The sequence below is a fragment of the Podarcis liolepis genome, assembly GCF_965112155.1.
Source record: "Podarcis liolepis genome assembly, chromosome: 2".
Taxonomy (NCBI): domain Eukaryota; kingdom Metazoa; phylum Chordata; class Lepidosauria; order Squamata; family Lacertidae; genus Podarcis; species Podarcis liolepis.
The window spans coordinates 74605578-74623612 of record NC_139555.1 but is presented as its reverse complement, the minus strand read 5'-3'; the positions used below and the strand labels follow the sequence as shown (position 1 = coordinate 74623612).

At 45.5% G+C, this 18035-nt stretch overlaps 1 protein-coding gene and 2 long non-coding RNA genes across 6 annotated transcripts in view; 2 read left to right on the top strand and 1 right to left on the bottom strand.

Moving 5' to 3' along the window:
* Positions 1–18035, bottom strand: part of TWF2 (twinfilin actin binding protein 2) — a 63828-nt gene that overhangs the window by 38729 nt on the left and 7064 nt on the right. For 3 of the 4 annotated variants that reach the window (XM_083488897.1, XM_083488894.1, XM_083488896.1), the window contains exon 2: positions 8014–8091. The exons of the other annotated variant lie outside the window; for it this stretch is intronic. In XM_083488897.1, coding sequence (XP_083345023.1) covers positions 8014–8091 — 78 coding nt within the window. The remainder of the gene's footprint in view (positions 1–8013; positions 8092–18035) is intronic. 4 annotated transcript variants of the gene reach the window in all.
* On the top strand, positions 1954–9059 carry LOC310700070. Its single transcript, XR_014522396.1, has 2 exons — positions 1954–4834; positions 6251–9059. It is a non-coding gene; the product is annotated as an uncharacterized lncRNA (long non-coding RNA).
* On the top strand, positions 9411–13353 carry LOC310700069. Its single transcript, XR_014522395.1, has 2 exons — positions 9411–11457; positions 13027–13353. It is a non-coding gene; the product is annotated as an uncharacterized lncRNA (long non-coding RNA).

Sequence of the window (18035 nt, the reverse complement as noted above, 5' to 3'; positions counted from 1 at the left end):
GCATCCAAAAAATGGAAGGGTGGTTTATCCAACAAGGGGAGAAAGGAGCAGTAGTCCTCATCCTTCATGTCACAAGCATGATCTGACCCACGCAAATCCTGGATTTGCTTCACCCAACAAGTAAAAAAGCAAACCATATACGTCAGGTGTGGGGAACCTCTGGAGCTCCAGATGTTGCTGAACTACAACTCTCATCATCCCTGGCCACTAGCCATAATTGTACTGATGGGAGCAAACATGGTAACCTCACAGTTGGATTATTGCAATGCACTGTATGTGGGGCTACCTTGGTCCTTGATCAGATGCACAGCATAGCAACTAGGTTGTTTGTGGGAGAAAACGATGTAACTGTGCTTGCAGGATTTGCACTGGCTGCCTATCTGCTATGAGGCCCAGTTCAAGGTATAAGCTCTGGACCTGGTTACGTGAGAGACTGTCTTATCCCTTATCCATCCAGTAGATTGCTATGGTCTGTGGTGAAATTTCTCCTACAGGTTACAAAGTGCTCAGACGCCTCCTCCACAGTAATTCAGAGCAGGGCTTTTAGCGCAGCTGCCCCTCTTCTGTCGAGATATAACAGCGGCCAGTTGTCTGCACTTTCTGGAATCAATTGAAGTCATTTATGTTCTGACTTTGGCTTTCCCAGCTGGATTATGAGGTTTTTACCACAAGCGTCTACTTCTTACTGTTTTTGCCTTGTTTTAACAGTGTTTGCTGCTTTCGTGTTTTCAACTGTTTTTTAATTATCTTACGTGAGATGGTGATTTAGAAGGTGTTTAGTAAATCAGTAGTAGCAATAGCAACAACATCTGAAGGACCAAAGGTTCTTCGCACCTGAAACAGGTGAAATGCTCTTCTTTATCATATTTGCTCTAAATTGCTTCCTTCTTTTTCCTTTCCTTTTTTTTCTTCCTAGAAGAGATGTTTCTGAGGTAACTGGAAGGCATATTTCCCAGCTTAGCACTGTGATTGGAGGAGAAGAGTCTTAATGTCATACCTTTCATTTTGGAATCATTCAGTCTGCCAAGGGGAAGGTTGGCTTCTTTAGCAAACCTAAACTTTTACACCCAATGATACTTTATGCATTTAGAGAATAAATAACTTGCCTCACAAATAGAGTGCAGGATAGAATGCTAGGATAATGAGCAGGATAATTTTACACTAGCATGAGTGTGGGATATTAGCAAGGGCAGGAAGAGAAATGCCCAAGGAAGAGCCTTTCCTTGTTTAGTCAAACAGCCTTCTAAATACCTTACAGTGCAAAACTTTGCATGTCTTCCCTGAAATGAGGCTCACTGGGTTCAGTGGGTTTTACTTCCCTGAGTGTAAAGAGGTTGCCGCTTCCGTTTGTCTGCAGTGACTGCTAAACTATTCCACTGGAATAAGTCTACATAGGACTCAGCTGGAATACAAGCTCTACCAAATAGATCCTCACTGTAAATGATATAAACTGTATTCCTTAACCGTCATCTGGAAAAAACAACAACCAGCATTGTAAGTGCTGTTCACAGACACTTTTTGAGAGCTGCTTAAGTGTCCCTAAAAAGATTTCCGCCCCCCCCCAACCTTCTAACTGTATATCGAGCACACGGGTCGTGGCCACCCAGCCATCTGGGGTGGCTGTAGCTCTGTGGCAGAACACAAGACTTGCCTGCAATGTTCAGTCCCTTGTGTCTCCAGGTAGGGCTAGGAAATGCGTCTTCAGGAAACCCTGACAAGCCACTATCAGTTGGTGTTGAGCTGGGTAGCCCAATTGGTTTAAAAGAGCTTCTTACGTTCCTGTGACCTTTACTGTATCTCTGTGGCAAAAAGCTATTGCTGGACGGAATTCCTGAATGCAAGGAGCCCAGGAGCAAATCTGCTGGGGGACTGGCCACGCCAAACAACATGGACGGAGAGTGGGGGCAGTAGATTTCACACTGAACTTTGTGGGCATCACAGAAGCTCATTACATTTCTTTTTAAGTGCTGAAAACAAAAGCTTTAAAACCATTTATTTCACAAGTGGTGTCTTCCATAAGAAACTGACAAGCTATAAATACATTTGAAATGACCAAAGAGAATTGTGAAATCTGTGGTTCCTTTTAAGGAGATCATTGCACTGCCATTTAGAAAGATGCCCAAAAGATCAACCCTTCCTTCAAGCCGAGTCATAGAAAGGCCATAAAGACTGGGGCTTTCCATTCTAGAAATGGAAAAAATGTGATCACACACACACACACACACAAGCAGCCATTAAAACATCATTTCATGCAAACCATTTTTTCAGAGCTCCTTCTCTTGTTACAACTAGTACATCTGCTTTTCTGCTCTGCTAAAGTACCTTTGAATGTTCACACACACACCGAGAGGAAATGTAAATTATTTCCAAAAACATTATTTTTGCAGTGCTGCATTTCAGGGGCCATCCATAATACTCTTAATGCACATCAGGCCATTTTCAAGTTGCTTCCCAAAACCCGAAGATCCCATCATTAGAAGCAGTTGCATCAAAATGAGAAGAAGAAGAAAGCAGCATCAGCAGCAGCGAGGACAAGAAAAGCATCAAAAAGTCTTATGTGGCTTAGGCAATGAGTCAAGAAGCACTGCCATATTGAGCAACAGGAGGCCCGAGGAATGAGAAGAGAGCAGGCGGCAGCAAAGGTGAAAGCTTCAAGTAAAATAAAAATAAAAATTTGGCATGAGTCGGTAAACAAGAAAGTTCCTGCTCTTACAAGTACACTGTAGAAAATGTTCTCGTCAGTTGGGCCAGACTATTTTGCACGAAAAGAATCCTGCTGTCATGGATAGTGCAGGAGACGGGGATTTCAATGCACCCCCCACATAATGAAAGAATAGTGCGGCCGGAATGTGTCTGAACTGTGATGGTGCTTCTTCTTCACCTGGATGGTAGAGAGGTGTGTGTAGGCAGAAACCTCTGGATTGTGTGGCTGGGATATAGCAAAACTACACAAAAGGAAGAGTCACAACTGCTGTTCTCCCTACTTTTGCATCTGGCGCTGCCTACCACTCGTATGAGGTCTCCAGGAAGGTTCTCCGTAAAATAATTCGACCCCCTCCCCTTCCCAGGCTGAAAAAAAAGTTTGCTTTAAAAAACCTTCAACAAGAAGAGTATCTTCCCCTTTCCTCACTACTACAGAGTACAGAATCTCTGAAACAAAGTTAATGATCTAAATTTTAATCTCCTCTCTCCCAGGGAGACATCCTTGGTGCCCCTGGCAATTGCTCTTCACCAAATATAGAAGACGGAAAGACTCAAGAGGAAAATTCCTTTTATGCAGGCCTCCCTCAAGTTTTACAGCAACGCGTCACATATATAAATATACCTCAAGTCAGCCATGACTAAGTGTGCGGATTCCTATGCCGCATCCATCCATGAGTATTCACTGGTTCTAAAAAGCCTAACCCTGAATCACCTATGCTGGGAGGAAAGAGAGGGCATGTTTCTCATATACAGAATAATGTTTGTTAGATCAATAGACAGACAGATACATAGACATATAGATATACACACATGCAAGGATCATCCTAGTAAGCTGCTTAGGAGGCATAATGTTTCTAAAGATCATGAAATTGAAGCATTGCAGAGTTTTTCCACACAAAGTAATCAACCACAAGTTCCAGAGTCCTCTTCTGGAAAATTCTAGAAGCAGAAGCAGACTTCAGATTACCTTCCCAAGGCCAGTGACTCAAGTGGGAGCAGCAAAGAAATGCTATTAACTTTTGACTAACCACAAGATCTCCATCTTTCCTGAACTGCTGGATAAGCTCAAGTAGATTTGGAGACTACCAAAGACAATTAGTTGGCTACATTAGTGGTACATATTTTCATGGGAGCCATCTAACAATCAGATATTTGGATCATGGGTATTTATTTAGCTGTAGACACAACTAGGGATGCGGGTGGCACTGTGGTCTAAACCATTGAGCCTCTTGGGCTTGCCGATCAGAAGGTTGGTGGTTCGAATCCCTGTGATGGAGTGAGCTCCCGTTGCTCTGTCCCAGCTTCTACCAACCTAGCAGTTTGAAAGCATGCCAGTGTGAGTAGATAAATAGGTACTGCTGTGGTTGGAAGGTAAACAGTGTTTCCGTGCGCTCTGGTTTCTGTCACGAAGTTCCATTGCACCAGAAGCAGTTTAGTCATGCTGGCCACATGATCCAGAAAGCTGTCTGTGGACAAACGCCGGTTCCCTCGGCCTGAAAGTGAGATGAGCGCTGCTTCCCATAGTCGCCTCTGACTGGACTTAACCATCCAGGGGTCCTTTACCTTTTACCTTAGACATAACTAAGCTTCTTGCCTGGAAAACCCCTGACCAGTCCGTATCCATGCACTAATCTCACCATCCTGATTCTCATCAGCTGATGAGAGTCACCAGCACGTGAGAGTCATGGTGATAATAAAACTAAATTGGAAGAAACAGCTGGTGGGCAGCGGCAGGAAAAAGAGAAGAAAATAGTGAGAGCAGAGAAGGGAATGACTTCCCATAGGAATGTAACTGATATCCAGTAAGCAAGAAGGTGCACGAATCACTTGCTGGGAAAAACAAAAGCTATTTCTCACTGAGGGATAAAACTTGTATGTGGACCATCCCACTTGAAGCTGCAAGTTCATATAAATTAATGCTTTTTCAGCCAAAATATTACCTCCATATAGTACACTAGTAAGTCACGGAGAAAGGACTGTAGTCTAGCCTTGACCTTGACATGCTTTCATTTTGGTAAGCCAATCCAAAAACTAGCTTCTACAAGGGAAATATTTGGAGACTGATTCTGAGCTATCTTTCCAGGACAAAGGATGTGGAATTTCGTAAGACTTCAGCAGCCCTGACCTTTAGGTCAGTGTTTCCCAACCACTGTTCCGCGGCACACTAGTGTGCCGCGAGATGTTGCCTGGTGTGCCGCGGGAAAAATTAAAAATTCAAAAGATTTTTTTTTTAAAGTCAAATTTTCGATTGGGGCGCCGTCACTAGATGACCCCTGGGGTTCCTTCCCTCCCTCCCGCTCTGCGCCTCCCTCCTCCTCCTCCGGGGAGGCCCTTCCTGGCTCTCGGCCAAGGCTTGGCGGCTGCCACTCACTCACTCGCTCGCCCACCCGTCCCTCCATCCCTGCACCCGGCCTCTCCCCCTCCGTCCCCGGCGCAGGGGCTGCCGGGATCCGTAGTCCCCTCGCCCTTGGGCTCCGCGCCCGCGCGGGGTGCGCGAACTACGTTTCCCAGCGTGGCCTGGCGGGCCGGGCGTTTTGTTTGAAGCGCTCTTCTCCCGGCCATGGAATGAGCGCGGCGGCGGCCGGGCGGGCAGGGGCTCTTCCGCGCAGACCCCGCGCATCCTGCCTGCGCCCCCGCGGAGATCGGGCGGCAGGATGGAGCCTGGGGATCCCCGCGGAGGCGGAGGCTGCCCCCTAGGTAGGGCTGCGTCGGGGGTTTTTTATTTTTGCAATGCTGCATCCGCGCCGGAGGGGACGCATCGGACCGCGGGGAGACCCCTTGGCGGGCGTGCAAGGCAATGCATGCGTGCAGGCGTTGCATGGAGTGCAGTGCAATGCAATGGCAATGCGGCGCCCTGCATGCATGCATGCAACTTCCACCGGCGCTCCGGACTTGGCAGGTGAGGGGGGTCCCCAGTGGGTGGCAGAGAGAGCCGGGAGGGCGAAGGGGAGCCGGGGGGGAGCAGCGCTGCTCCCCGAGCCGAGCCCGGGGGGAAACTTCGGCGTCGTTGCACCGGGTGTTGGAAGCGGAGGCTGGCAGGGGCCCCTCACCTGCAAAACCTGATCGCCTCTCATATATTTCGTGCATTGCATTCATCGCCCGCTTTCTCCTCCAAGGAGCTCCCGGGGGCGCGCGTGGTTCTCCCCGTGTTATCCTCGCAACAACAGCCCTGCGAGGTGGGTCAGGCGAGTGGCCCAAGGGAGCACCCTGGGATTGTCCTGGCCAGGTGGGGTGATTTGAACCCTGCTCTCTGCCCGGTCTTCATCCTCATTTAGCCCCCACATGTGCATGACTGTGCATGACTGAGGTTTTCCCCCCTCGTCTTGGCTATGGTGTGAGTCTGTGCTGTTAATTAATGGGGTTCTGCCTTCGGAGAAGATGAGCCAGCCCTCAAGGAGGTGATTATGTAATTTGCTAGCAATTCATGTCCCTCCCAGCATGACGCTGCGCGCTGACATCACGGGGCTGTAATGGTGGTGTGCCTCGAGATTTTTTTCATGAAACAAGTGTGCCTTTGCCCAAAAAAGGTTGGGAAACACTGCTTTAGGTCCTCTAACCGCTGTTGGACACCAACTCCAATCAGCCTCCACTAGTATAGCCAATTATTGGTGCATGCAGATGTGGGGAATATTATATTAGTCTATCTCATGGGTAGGCAAACTAAGGCCCGGATCCAGCCCAATCGCCTTCTAAATCCGGCCCGTGGACGGTCCAGGAATCAGCATGTTTTTACATGAGTAGAATGTGTCCTTTTATTTAAAATGCATCTCTGGGGCATAGGAGTTTGTTCATCCCCCCCCCAAAAAAATATAGTCCAGCCCCCCACAAGGTCTGAGGGACAGTGGACCGGCCCCCTGCTGAAAAAGTTTGCTGACCTCTAGTCTATCTGATTATAATGCTGGTGCTTCGGTCTCATTTTCTAAGGTTCCTTTCATACTGCAGTACCTGTTGCATTATAGAATTGTAGCTTTTGGCCAATATACTGGCCTGTCGTGCTAAGCATGCTTCTATTCCCTCATGAAAAGAGCAGGAAATATGCTGGTATACTGCCCCAAATTTCATCACTTCATTCCTGCAGTGTTCTGAGTTAATGCAAACAGATTTTTTCTAAAAGCAATTAACATGGAAAAGAGCGCTAAACTTCCCCTACATTCCCTTAGATTTCCAGAAGTGACTTCTATTTCATATCTGTGTCAAATATAATGTGGAATTTAACAGTTAGGGAAACACTGAGGGAACAGAATAAACTGGCATGTGGATGCAGCCTATCAGGGATGACGGTCGATGTAGTTGCGCATCATCTGTAGGGTCAGAGGTTCCCCAACTATGGGTTAAAGAAAGAAGGAGTTTCACAGGAGAAGCCTACACACTAGATAGGGATTAATCTGTAAGTGGTTCAGTTATCTACTGGCTGACAGTCGTTTCATAGTAGCCAAGCAAAACAGTAGCACCTGTAGTCATTACTAGAGAATTAGGCTGGAATCTATTGGAGGAGTCACCTAATGGAAGAACAGGGGAAACAATTTTTGCCAATCTTCCTATCCCTCTGCAGCCCACCACCTCCCAGGCTTCTCCCACCCTGTTCTGGAGGGTCCCTCAACTTTCTTGAGTTGGCTTTCAGGAACAATAGGAGCAGGGGAAGGGGGATCAGTGCAAATTGCTTCCTGTCCTCTTCTATATGTGAATCAAAATCCATTTCACTACCACAAGGGCACCAATTAGATTCTACCCCGTGCTTCTTTTGTTAGACAGTTTTCAACTGCCACCATATCAGACACTCCAATGGCTAACATTGACTACAACCTTTTATTTACATTGCACAGGAGACAGATTTTGAAAGCACCCAGAAAATGGCCCCGTGAGCAGAACAGTCTACACGGCCACCTCACTTTGGCCAGACAGCAAGTATCTTATTCCATCTAATGGGACTCCGGTCTGTTGCTTCACAAAAATATCAGCAAGCACCCTCATGGGAAAAGTTGTTCAAAATATGAAGGGGTTCACAGTATGTCCCAAAGGAAGCTTCACTGGCAACCAAAAAAACCCCAAATAAGGATAAAACCTACTGTTCTTTTAAAATTAAAGTTGTGTGGATTCTTGAGGTACTTAATTTAGAAGCTTCCACTAGAATCTTCCTCTGGGTAGCTCTAGGCCAGCCACCCACCCTGCCCAAGTTGACTGGTGGCAGCCAGATTAATGAAGTGAAGAAATCTTTATTTGTTAATTTTGTATCCTGCTTTTCTACCACTGGTACACAACTGAAGAAGCTGACGCCAAAAGACAACAACACAAAATCAATGTAAAACTTACCATCCTCGATGACGATTTTGATGAGGCGGACCGAACCGTTCCGGGCCTTGGCAAAAAAATCCTTTAATTCTGTTGTGGCTAAAAGAATCAGAAACATATTGATCAGGATCTGAAAAGGGAAACCCAAACTTTATTCCACTCTTCAAAACAAGGTAAAGGAAAAAGAAAAAGGAGAAAGAACTAGTACAGTTTTTTTCAAAAAGAAGAAAGATTTCAGTTGCTCTGATCGACTGTGTGGTGAAGTATTAACTCTCACAGAAGTTTCAGAGTTAAATACCGGCTGGGAGGGAGCGCATGTGATCGAAAGAACTTGATACTTGGCTTGAGCGAACATAATATCCCAAATTTAGCAGATAGTTTGGCTTGCAAAGGCAGGGTGGGCTCAGGTGACAGTTTATTAAATATACAGTGCATCCTGATGTATACACAGGGCAGAGGGAAAGGAGCCTGCTGGGATTAGGGGTGATGATGGGCAGAGACAGCACTGTTTTTGCTCTTGCAGTGACGATGTTTTGCTTTAGATGCCCCAACCAGAAACATGTGACACCCCCCCCCCCCACCAGTGAGCTGCCAAGCAAACAGCCAGCCAGACATTTATAGGAATCGGAACTGGAGCTGCTCTGGCATTCGCCCTCTGCCTGTCCTATGTCGACCCTTGAAGGATAATATGCTATGAACCCGAGAGAAGAGAAGCCAGCAAAGTTCTTGGCAAGGCCGCAGATGCTTGCCAAATGAAAAACCTGTTGGGTTGTGTGTTGCGGACAACAACAGATAATGTCACCTTTATGGACGGCAGGAAGGATTTGAGTTACTTTGGTTGAAGATGATGTCATCTGCCAAACCCTTTCATCCTGCTCACCAAACATGGATACAACAGCTCTAGGTGAGCTGGCTGGCAGGAATTGCATTTTACAGGCCATGCATTTCCCTGTGAGAACAAGTGATAGTAAAAGATAAACTAGCTAAGTAGGAATTAAAGGCTCATTAGCATCACTGTGTAATTAGAACAATTGAACTAACTGAGTAAACAAGGCAGCCCTGGAAAACATCTGATTCTCTGACCTGGCAGAGGCCAAATTTTCACATAATGCTAAGCCAAACTACTACTTAGCATGGAGGCTCCCAAACATGCAAGCATGCTCACTTCACTCCTTCCCAGAATTTTTAGCTCAGAGTTGCGCAGCTACTAAGCCAAGGTCTGACTTGTGTGTCCTCCAAGCCAAGGGTTGCACAGGTCTCTCCTCCTTAACCACAAGATTTGGCCATGACTAAGGAGAAGAGACCTCAAGCATGAACCCCAGTTTGACTTAGCTGCAGTTTTGCACAGTTAAAAAAGGAGGAAGCACAGTGGGCGTGAGAACTTCTTTAGGCACCAACGGTGTGCCAGTAAGTTATACTTTGGTTTACCACAACTTGTGTACTGGACCCACAATGCTGGTTCTCTGCTAACCAGGGTGTACAAATCAGCAGCTGGCTTCAGGAATGCACCCTCCCTCTACTCCTCTCCAGCATGCATTGCCCCTCCATTCCCTTCCCTAATCAAACTTAACTGTGGTTTAGTGCTACATCTGCACCAAATTGGCCTAAAGCCTACCACATTTGCATCATAACTGGCATTTGAATCAGGTTGGCAAACCCTGGTTAAGAGAGAATTTCATTAGCATGTGCTTTCTTGAAGTTGTCGTGATTTGAAAAGCAAGGTGTATTTCTGCACCAGGCTACTGCATTTGCTACCATGATTCACCTATGCTTCAAGATCAGCATGGTGGAACTGAAACCTGTTGATCCTATTAGATTAGAGCTGGGGAACCTCCGGCCCACAGGAATCCAATCTGGCCTGCAAGGCCATTTTCTCTAAACCATGCCCACCTGTCCGTCAGCTGATGGACAGGAGGGCAGGGTTAAATTCTACATTGGCTGTGGTTATCTGACTCTTGAAGCCAAAAAGGTTCCCTACCTCTTAATTAGATTTTTCAGGAGTCAAATACAACATAGGCAACTTTTTGTGGGACCACTTTGGAGAAGTTGATGCTGATCTTGCAGTCTTCCATGATTATATGGTACCTGGATGTATTGGCAACTGACGCAAAATCCAAACAAAACCAAAGTAATGGCAGTTTGCAGGCTCTGCCCAGGCAAGTCTTGGGAAATGATGTCTCACTGATGGTACTTGTTCACTCTGATCTCGCCAGTCACAGCCTGTCCTGGCTGAATCTTCCAGTTATGGCAGCAGCTGGGAAAGAAGGCTGCAAACCTTTGATACAGATTAAATTGTGTGATGTTTAGCCAATACAAGATAGATAAACGTACAGCACTGATCTACAGCGCTAATCTTAGAATCTTCCTGGGGCTACAAATGGTACAGATTGCAGAGGAGTGCCTTTGGATGAGGCACCTCCTGAGAAGTCTATTGCACCAGGATCTAAAGGTGGCTCTCAATTGCCTCCTAAATACTAATGCAATATGCTAGTATTCATTTTAACTTATGAAACTAACTCAGGGAAAGCCAACATGGTGCCCTCCAAATGCTGCTGAACTTCAAATCCCATCAGCCCCAGCCAGCATGGCTATTGGGCAGGGAATATAGGGGTTGTCTCCTAACATTTGGAGGGCACCACATTGGCTACCCTTGCTAGCTCATGCTAAATCCCTACATGATTATCTCCTTCTATGTACCCTTGCTGATCTTATTGGCCATGCAAAACACTCCAAAACAAGCATTTCACCACACAAAGCAGCAAAGTAATCAAATATATACTTTTACCAATGCAGATTTTTCATTACTCATACAGCCTGATGCAAAGGGAAAACTATGTAAGCCTGTGTGTGACAATACCTTAAAAGGCATTGTCACTGCTTGCTCCTAACAGCTGGACTTCCCCCTTCTGGCTGTGTGCATAAGTGAACACACACTGGTTTACTTTATCATACACAGCTTCTTCTGGCTCTCTCTCACAGTCACAGCCCACAATGCTGTTTGAGAAGGGCCATAGCTCAGTGGAAGAGAACATGCTTGGCATGTAAAAGGTCTCAGCATCTCCAAGGAGGACTGTGGAAAGACTCCTGCCTGCCTGAAAGCCTGGAGAGCTATTGTCTGTGTAGATCAGGGTTTCCCAAACTTGGATCTCCAGCTGTTTTTGGACTACAATTCCCATCATCCGTGACCACTGGCCCTGCTAGCTAGGGATGATGTGAGGTGTAGTCCAAAAACCGCTGGAGACCCATGTTTGGGAAACCCTGGTGTAGACCAAGTGTCTGACTGGTGCAATGCAGCTTCCTATACTCCTCTCCCCTTTGGGTGTGACTCAAGACATATTGGCTGAGAGTTGAAGCACCACTAGCCTCTACAGCTGACACAGCTTTTCTTATTCCTCAGGTACAATGCTCTTGGACCCAGTTTGCTGGAAATAGAGCTGGAGAAGTTGTGCTTCACAGAAGCCTGCAGTAAGTCTCCACTTTCCTAAGACATTGGTCTCTTACACATGCACAGACCAAGAGTGAACCTGCTTCTTTCCACCCTCTCTCCCCCCCCCCAAAAAAAACCCAAGCTCAACAGCCCATACTGTTGTAGTAGTAGGCACTTTGCAGCTGGCGAGTCCTTGGTTTCCCTCATCCTTTCCCTGCTCCGTCTTTTGTGTTTCTCTCTGCGATGCTGCAGCAACAGTACATAAGCAAGCCGCAACTGCTAGTGTGCTTGAGTAGAATTAGCCATTCAATGGCCCTGGGGACATCATTGTGTGTGTAAATATATTGCTTGTGGGGGGTGAGTTTTAAGAGGAGTGCTGCCCCACCCAAGCGAAACATTTTCCTGCAAAGGCTGGGAGCATCACCTTTCAAGAAATTCCTCATCCATTCCTCTGCTTTTAAGGATGCAGTTCCTCCCTTTGTTTTCAGGAGACAGACTTTATCTTTTCACAGGACCCTACAACATGATAGTAACATGGAATAATTTTCCTTCTGGGAGCAGCCCCCCCCCCAATCCCCAAACCCTAAACCTACATGCAACAACTTAAAATATTTGCCCTACAGGCAAATGTCAAATGTAATGCCCAGAACTGTGACCTTAGGAGCTTACTTCTCTAGTATGTTCTGTAGATTTGTACACTCATATCAGATGCCTATTTCTAAGGAAGATACTGCTCAGCCTGCAAGATATCTAGCACAGCATTAAACAGGGATTAATTATTTGGTCCTGACTAGATCCAAGCTTCCCAGTATTGTGCTGCCAATGCTCATTACAAGCGTCCTTTGTAATCTGGAGAGTTTTAATCAGACTTAGTAACAGAGAACCTTAACACACAATGCCAGCTGTAAAGGTGGAGAGTGAACGTTCCAAAGATACCCTTTTGAGTTGCTTTACAAAAGGAAGCCATGACAATTTCTCTTATTAATACAGAGGAACTTTGAAAGGCTGCAGGAGCAGTCATTCAGCACGGCTCAGGTTCATCAACTCCAGCCACCACCAGAGGCCATATCTATTCCATATCACAGGACATCAAAACCCTCTGTTTTAGCACAGATGTGGCCCAAGGAAAATTATTTACTCTGCTTCGAAGACCCCAAGATATGCAAGCAGTTAAAAAGCCCCGTCCCCCCAGGAACTACTGTGGATCAGAATAGATATCTGTAAGACTGGGAGTAGAAGATCAAAAACAGAACAGGAAGCAGACGACTATATATTTTTTTTTACTTACTTACTTACTTACATAGAATACTTAAATCCTGCTCATGTCTTCCAGCTAGACTGCAACTCCCATCATCCCTGCCCATTGGCCATGCTGGCTGGGGCTGATGGAAGTTGGAGTTCAACATATCTGGGTGACACTGGCGTAGCTACCACTGTATTTCTCAAAGAGACTTGCAAAAGTTTATCACAATAAAAATCACATTCAAGTCTTCCGTCAGGAGCAGAAATAACCTGATGCCCCTACGGTGCCAGGGGGCATTTCCTGCCCTTATCCTTGGTGTTGTTCTTTAGCTTGAAAGGATTTTGCAACCTTAATTTCCTTGCAGGTGAGCAGAGAGCACTAAACAAACAAAAAAAAGTCCACCGTCTGTAAGGAGATATAATTCAGCAGTTGCACATGAACTGAATGACCAAGAGTTTGGATCATGCTCACCGGTGGATTCCCTGTAAAGGCTTTATTTAGTTGCTAACTGATATGTTTCCATTGTTATAGCAACCGGTTACTACATATGCCTGTTCAGGAAGGACATGATTGTTGTTTTGTTGTGTATTTTAATTATGTATGTATTTTATAATTGATTTCATAGTTGGAAACTGCTTACAAGTCACTCTGGCATGTAAGTGATAGATAAATTAATGATAACAACATGAATTTCCAAATGAGAACCTTTATTTAAATCAAAGATGGGAAGAGTACGCAATTATTTTCATTTGGCATATTCTGCCATTGACTGTTTTTTCCTCATTATGTATTTCAACACACCTGCCTGTTATAATCTGAACCGGGCATGAATATATCCTGACATTTACGACATATTTGCCTGAGTCTACTCCTGCTACACCAATTCACTGTTTACAACTGTGATCGCATCATATTTTCACACGTACCCCACACCAGGAGAAGAGTGGACCAAGTTTTAGTATGAGCATCTTTTCCTCCATCATCTCATGTCGTCCCATCACCAGCTGGATCAATAATACATGAACCCTGAAATGAATGCCCTCCTGAGTATGTCAAGTCACTCTGTCCTCCTGACAGGAAATCTGAGCCTGTGGCTATCAATCTTTCATTCTCTGGACGTAATCTTTATGTTAAGGAGACTTCAAGTAGCTGTTTTCGTTTCCCATTCACTGGGTTTGAGGAAATAGGTGCTACATTTGGTATTATGACTAAAACAAATCCCAGAAGTTCGTGGCCTTATAGGGTTCCCAAGTAAGGCCATCCTGACCTCCTGGCTAGCTGCTCCTCAGGTGTTCTTGTTCTGAGCATTATTTCATGGCACTCCCAACTCTCCAGATCTCCCCCAGTTGCTGCATTGACACCTGTCCTTTGTTGTACTACAGACGCCGCCCAAAAGCAAGAGCAGAAGCAGCCAAATAGATACACACAGAGAGAGCTTTGTTGGTATGAAACAATGCAAGCTCCTTAACATTTAAGCTTCTGTAACAGCTTCCTTTGCACACACACCAAAAACTCTTCTTATCTGAGGCCTGCGCTAGACCTGTCTCTAATCGCAACAGCCTTAGTATGTTGGCTACTCCATGCCATGGTCATTATGGCCAAGATGAGGTTAGCATCTGGAATGTCTGCAAGTCGCTTTGAGGTTATTTACTACAATCAAATGGTACATAAATGTTATGAAATAAACAAATAAATACCATCATTTGGTGGAAAGCTTCCATGTCGACATACCACCAGCTTTTGTAAGGAGTACCCAGTAATGGTGTTAAAAGTTTCAACACAACATCACCACAGTAGTGAGCTCTCTCTCTCTCTCTCTCTCTCTCTCTCTCTCTCTCTCTCTCTCACACACACACACACACACACACACACACACAATGGCTGCCAGGCACCAGCCACTGCATGGCAAGCATCATATACAAGCTAGAAAGTTACATGAGAGAATATTAAAATAACTGTTATGCCCAAGGGAGCAGGAGTGGGTAGCAGCGCCCTCAATACCACCAGCTAAACATTGTGATATATCAACGTATCACAATGTCTGAAATAAAGATGGAACTGTGTAGAGGTGAGCGGCCCCCAAGGGATGAAAAAAAGAGTACTGTTGATATATAACTGGGGTAGAAAGCTGGGTTGAGCAATCGCTTGCTTCTAGAAGTAATTTCTCTCTAAAGATTTATAGGCCACAAGTGCAGGTCAGGCAGGCAATGAATGAAGCATGCCGCTGGCTAGCTTAACTCCAGAAGGAATAGCTGAGGAATATCTATGCCACCAACCCAGGCTAGAGTCCCAATTCTTCTTCTGCAGTTTTGTCATGTTTCAGTACGGCTTTTACGCACCTGCCTCAGCTTTGGGGGATGGAGGGTGGCCTTGCTTCAGGCCCATCTAATTGGGACACAGTACTTCTTAAGGACCTGCTCCAAAGGCTTCCAGGACTCATTGCGCCATGGCAAAGGTCAGCATTTCTAGGCCGTGTTGTCACTCCCTGCAGGGGTCTTAAGCTTTGATTTAACTGTCATGTTTGGCTTGGATGCATTTTACTGACCTCATAAACAAGTCCCTGATATGGTCACGGAGGCAATCAAAATTCAGGACAGCTGTCCCTGCTTTCCGATGGACTCCCGATAAGAAACGGAGGGGTTACTTGCAAGACAACAAGTCCTTCCTGTCTGAAATCTAGCCCTAGTGGTTCAGCTTCACAAAGAGCCAGAGAGTCCTGCCGGTGTATAAATTACTCCCTGAACTCCAAGCCTGTAAAACAATCTCATAGCTGCTTGTCATTCACCCTCCCAAGAGTCAGGCAATGACTGGAGACGGCTGGATCAGGTGTCAGGTCCCCAGAGCCCAAAGGATGGATCCTGACAATCAGCTTATTACACTAAAAGGTTCTTAAACACACTGTTTCCAAGGGGGTTTCCTCTGCTTGGATAACTTTAAACGCTCAGCTTCACAGGGCCTTAATTATTCAGTCAAAATTACAGCTCTGTATCAAGTGCAGCTCCTTTGTTTGTGTAAAAAAACCTCCTCTCCATTTTCTGAACACACTAGCCTTTAGCACTCTCCACAAAGCGACGGAAAGGACAATGGGAGCTTCTGGTATGGAACGGAGCTGGTAAGAACATTCAAAATAATAATTTGATCTGCCAACCAGATCTGCAGACTGTGCTTTGTGTCTGCTCAGGTCCCATTGAAATTAACCATGTTTCGGTTTCATTGTTTTTATTCACAGGCCCCTAAGGTCCCAAGGAAGGTTACATTAAAACACAGTAGTAAAAACTTTAGTTCGTAAAAGAAGAGCTGGGGGACCAGTGGTTCTCCAGATGCTGCTGGACTCTCAGGCTCACCCCTAGCCAGCATGGCCAATGATCAGGAATGATGGGAACCCAAGAAGATCTGGAAGGCCACCATCCCTGATGCAGAGATGAAAAGAGAGTCTCTCAGAATACAACCTGCTTCACCCATGACACTGCAAAGTGGTGAACACACATTTGCCACCAGGGTGTAGACAGGGCAAGAAGCTGAGGCCCAATCCTGCCTCTTTGGCAGGTGCAACTGCTGTGCTTTTGCAAAGACCTGCTTGTCATCGTGAAGGGATGCCCCTTGCCTAGATTGAGGCATCTGTGCGCTACCGTACTGTCTGCTTTTTTCTTTCAGCTGTATCTGTTGTTTTATTACATTCTAATGTTGCTCCTCGCTCTGGGATTGTGTCAAAAATGAAGAGTGGGTTATGAATGATGTAAATAAATAAACTGCATTTTAATTAGAAACGGCAATGTATTGACATGTGAAAGGCAAAAAAGAAAGCGTGCCCATGTAAAAATATTAAAGGGCCCTAAAAAAATATACAACTGACCCACGAAGTCATCCAAGAACTAAGCAATGTCTTTCTTAGCACGATACATAGCAAGGTTAGCAACCATTTTCCAGCTTGAGGGCCATGTTAGTGGGTGGGCCATGTTCTGGGGGCTGCATGCCAGGGATAGGCAGGGCCAGGGGCAAAAAGTGGGTAGGAACAACAGATGTGACACCTCTGCACAGCAGGGTACATTCCAGCAAGACAAAAATCAGAGATTCTCTCTCTCTCTTACTTCCACACGCACACATTATATTAGCCACTCAGGCAAGAAAGAGGCATTATCACAGTTCAAGGAACTTGAGGAGGTGGCAGAACAAGACCAGTGAGCGTTGTGGGCCAGAAAAAGGGGGCATGGCCTTGGAAAAGTCCCAAGGGCCACATAGTGAGGGTTGGAGGGCCACATTTGCCCTTGAAGCCTGAGGTTCCCCATTCCTGCACTGTAATGTTTACCACTTGCAAGAATACAGAACCTCCTATCTTAAATCAGAAAGGCAATACAAGAACCAAATTCCTTTTCTATTTTAAAATTCCCCTTTCCACCAGCCAGCAAACAAAAGATCTTGAGCAGCGCCACACATGCTTTCCGTTCCAAGAGAAGGCTGTCACTAGAATGTGGTGTTTAAAAATACTTCTAAGAATTTGGAAGATGGGCTGCCAATTGTTCTGTTACACCACTTTACAGTAATGTAAATAAGGTGTTTTATCTACCAGACTGGAAAAGCCAGAGGCAGCCAGATGGAGCATTGGCTACATCACAGCCTTGTGAGAATAGGCTATAGAAATTGGCAAGCCTTTACTAAAGCAGCCCACTGACCCATATGATTCAGGGCAGAGGGACTTTGATTTAATACCTAGCAAATCCATACTGAAGTCACCTTGCAGAAAGGTCTCTTTTGTATTTTCTCATTGCAAAATGTGCTGACAGCAACTGAGCTCTTAGACTGTGCACTGAAGTTCTTCTCCAAGTAAGCAACAGGTGAGTAAAGAACATTAACTACCTAGGCAGCTAAATCAGACAAGTTTATTCACCACTTAGTAATGCCCAACAGAAGATGGAAGCAAGTGGCCCATTTTCATTTTCTACCTCTTTTTAAAAACACTGCACGGTGAAACAAAAGCCATCAGAATTTTCTATCGAGAGAGAAGCAGCAAATAAACATTCTCACTGTAACTTGTCTTCAAGCTGTCTAAAGTGCTAAGCTAGGCTTCTTTTAGAAAGCCCAAGTGTTCGAAAACAGAATCCACACCTGGTACCAATTGAAATGTGCAGTAATAGCACATGATACAGTCCTCCCTGGACTATACTATTCCAGAATACAGCAGGACAGCTGCATGATGAAATGCTCCAACACATTTAAAAAAGAAAAGAAAAAAGGATTCCCTGCACATGGGAAATTAAGTCAGATCTTCCACCTTCCCAGAAAAGTGCTAAAGCAGCACACACAGTTGTGACCCTTACATTACTCATGTACCACCTGAACCGCCCTTACCCGTCCATCTTTGATAGTTTGGTTGAT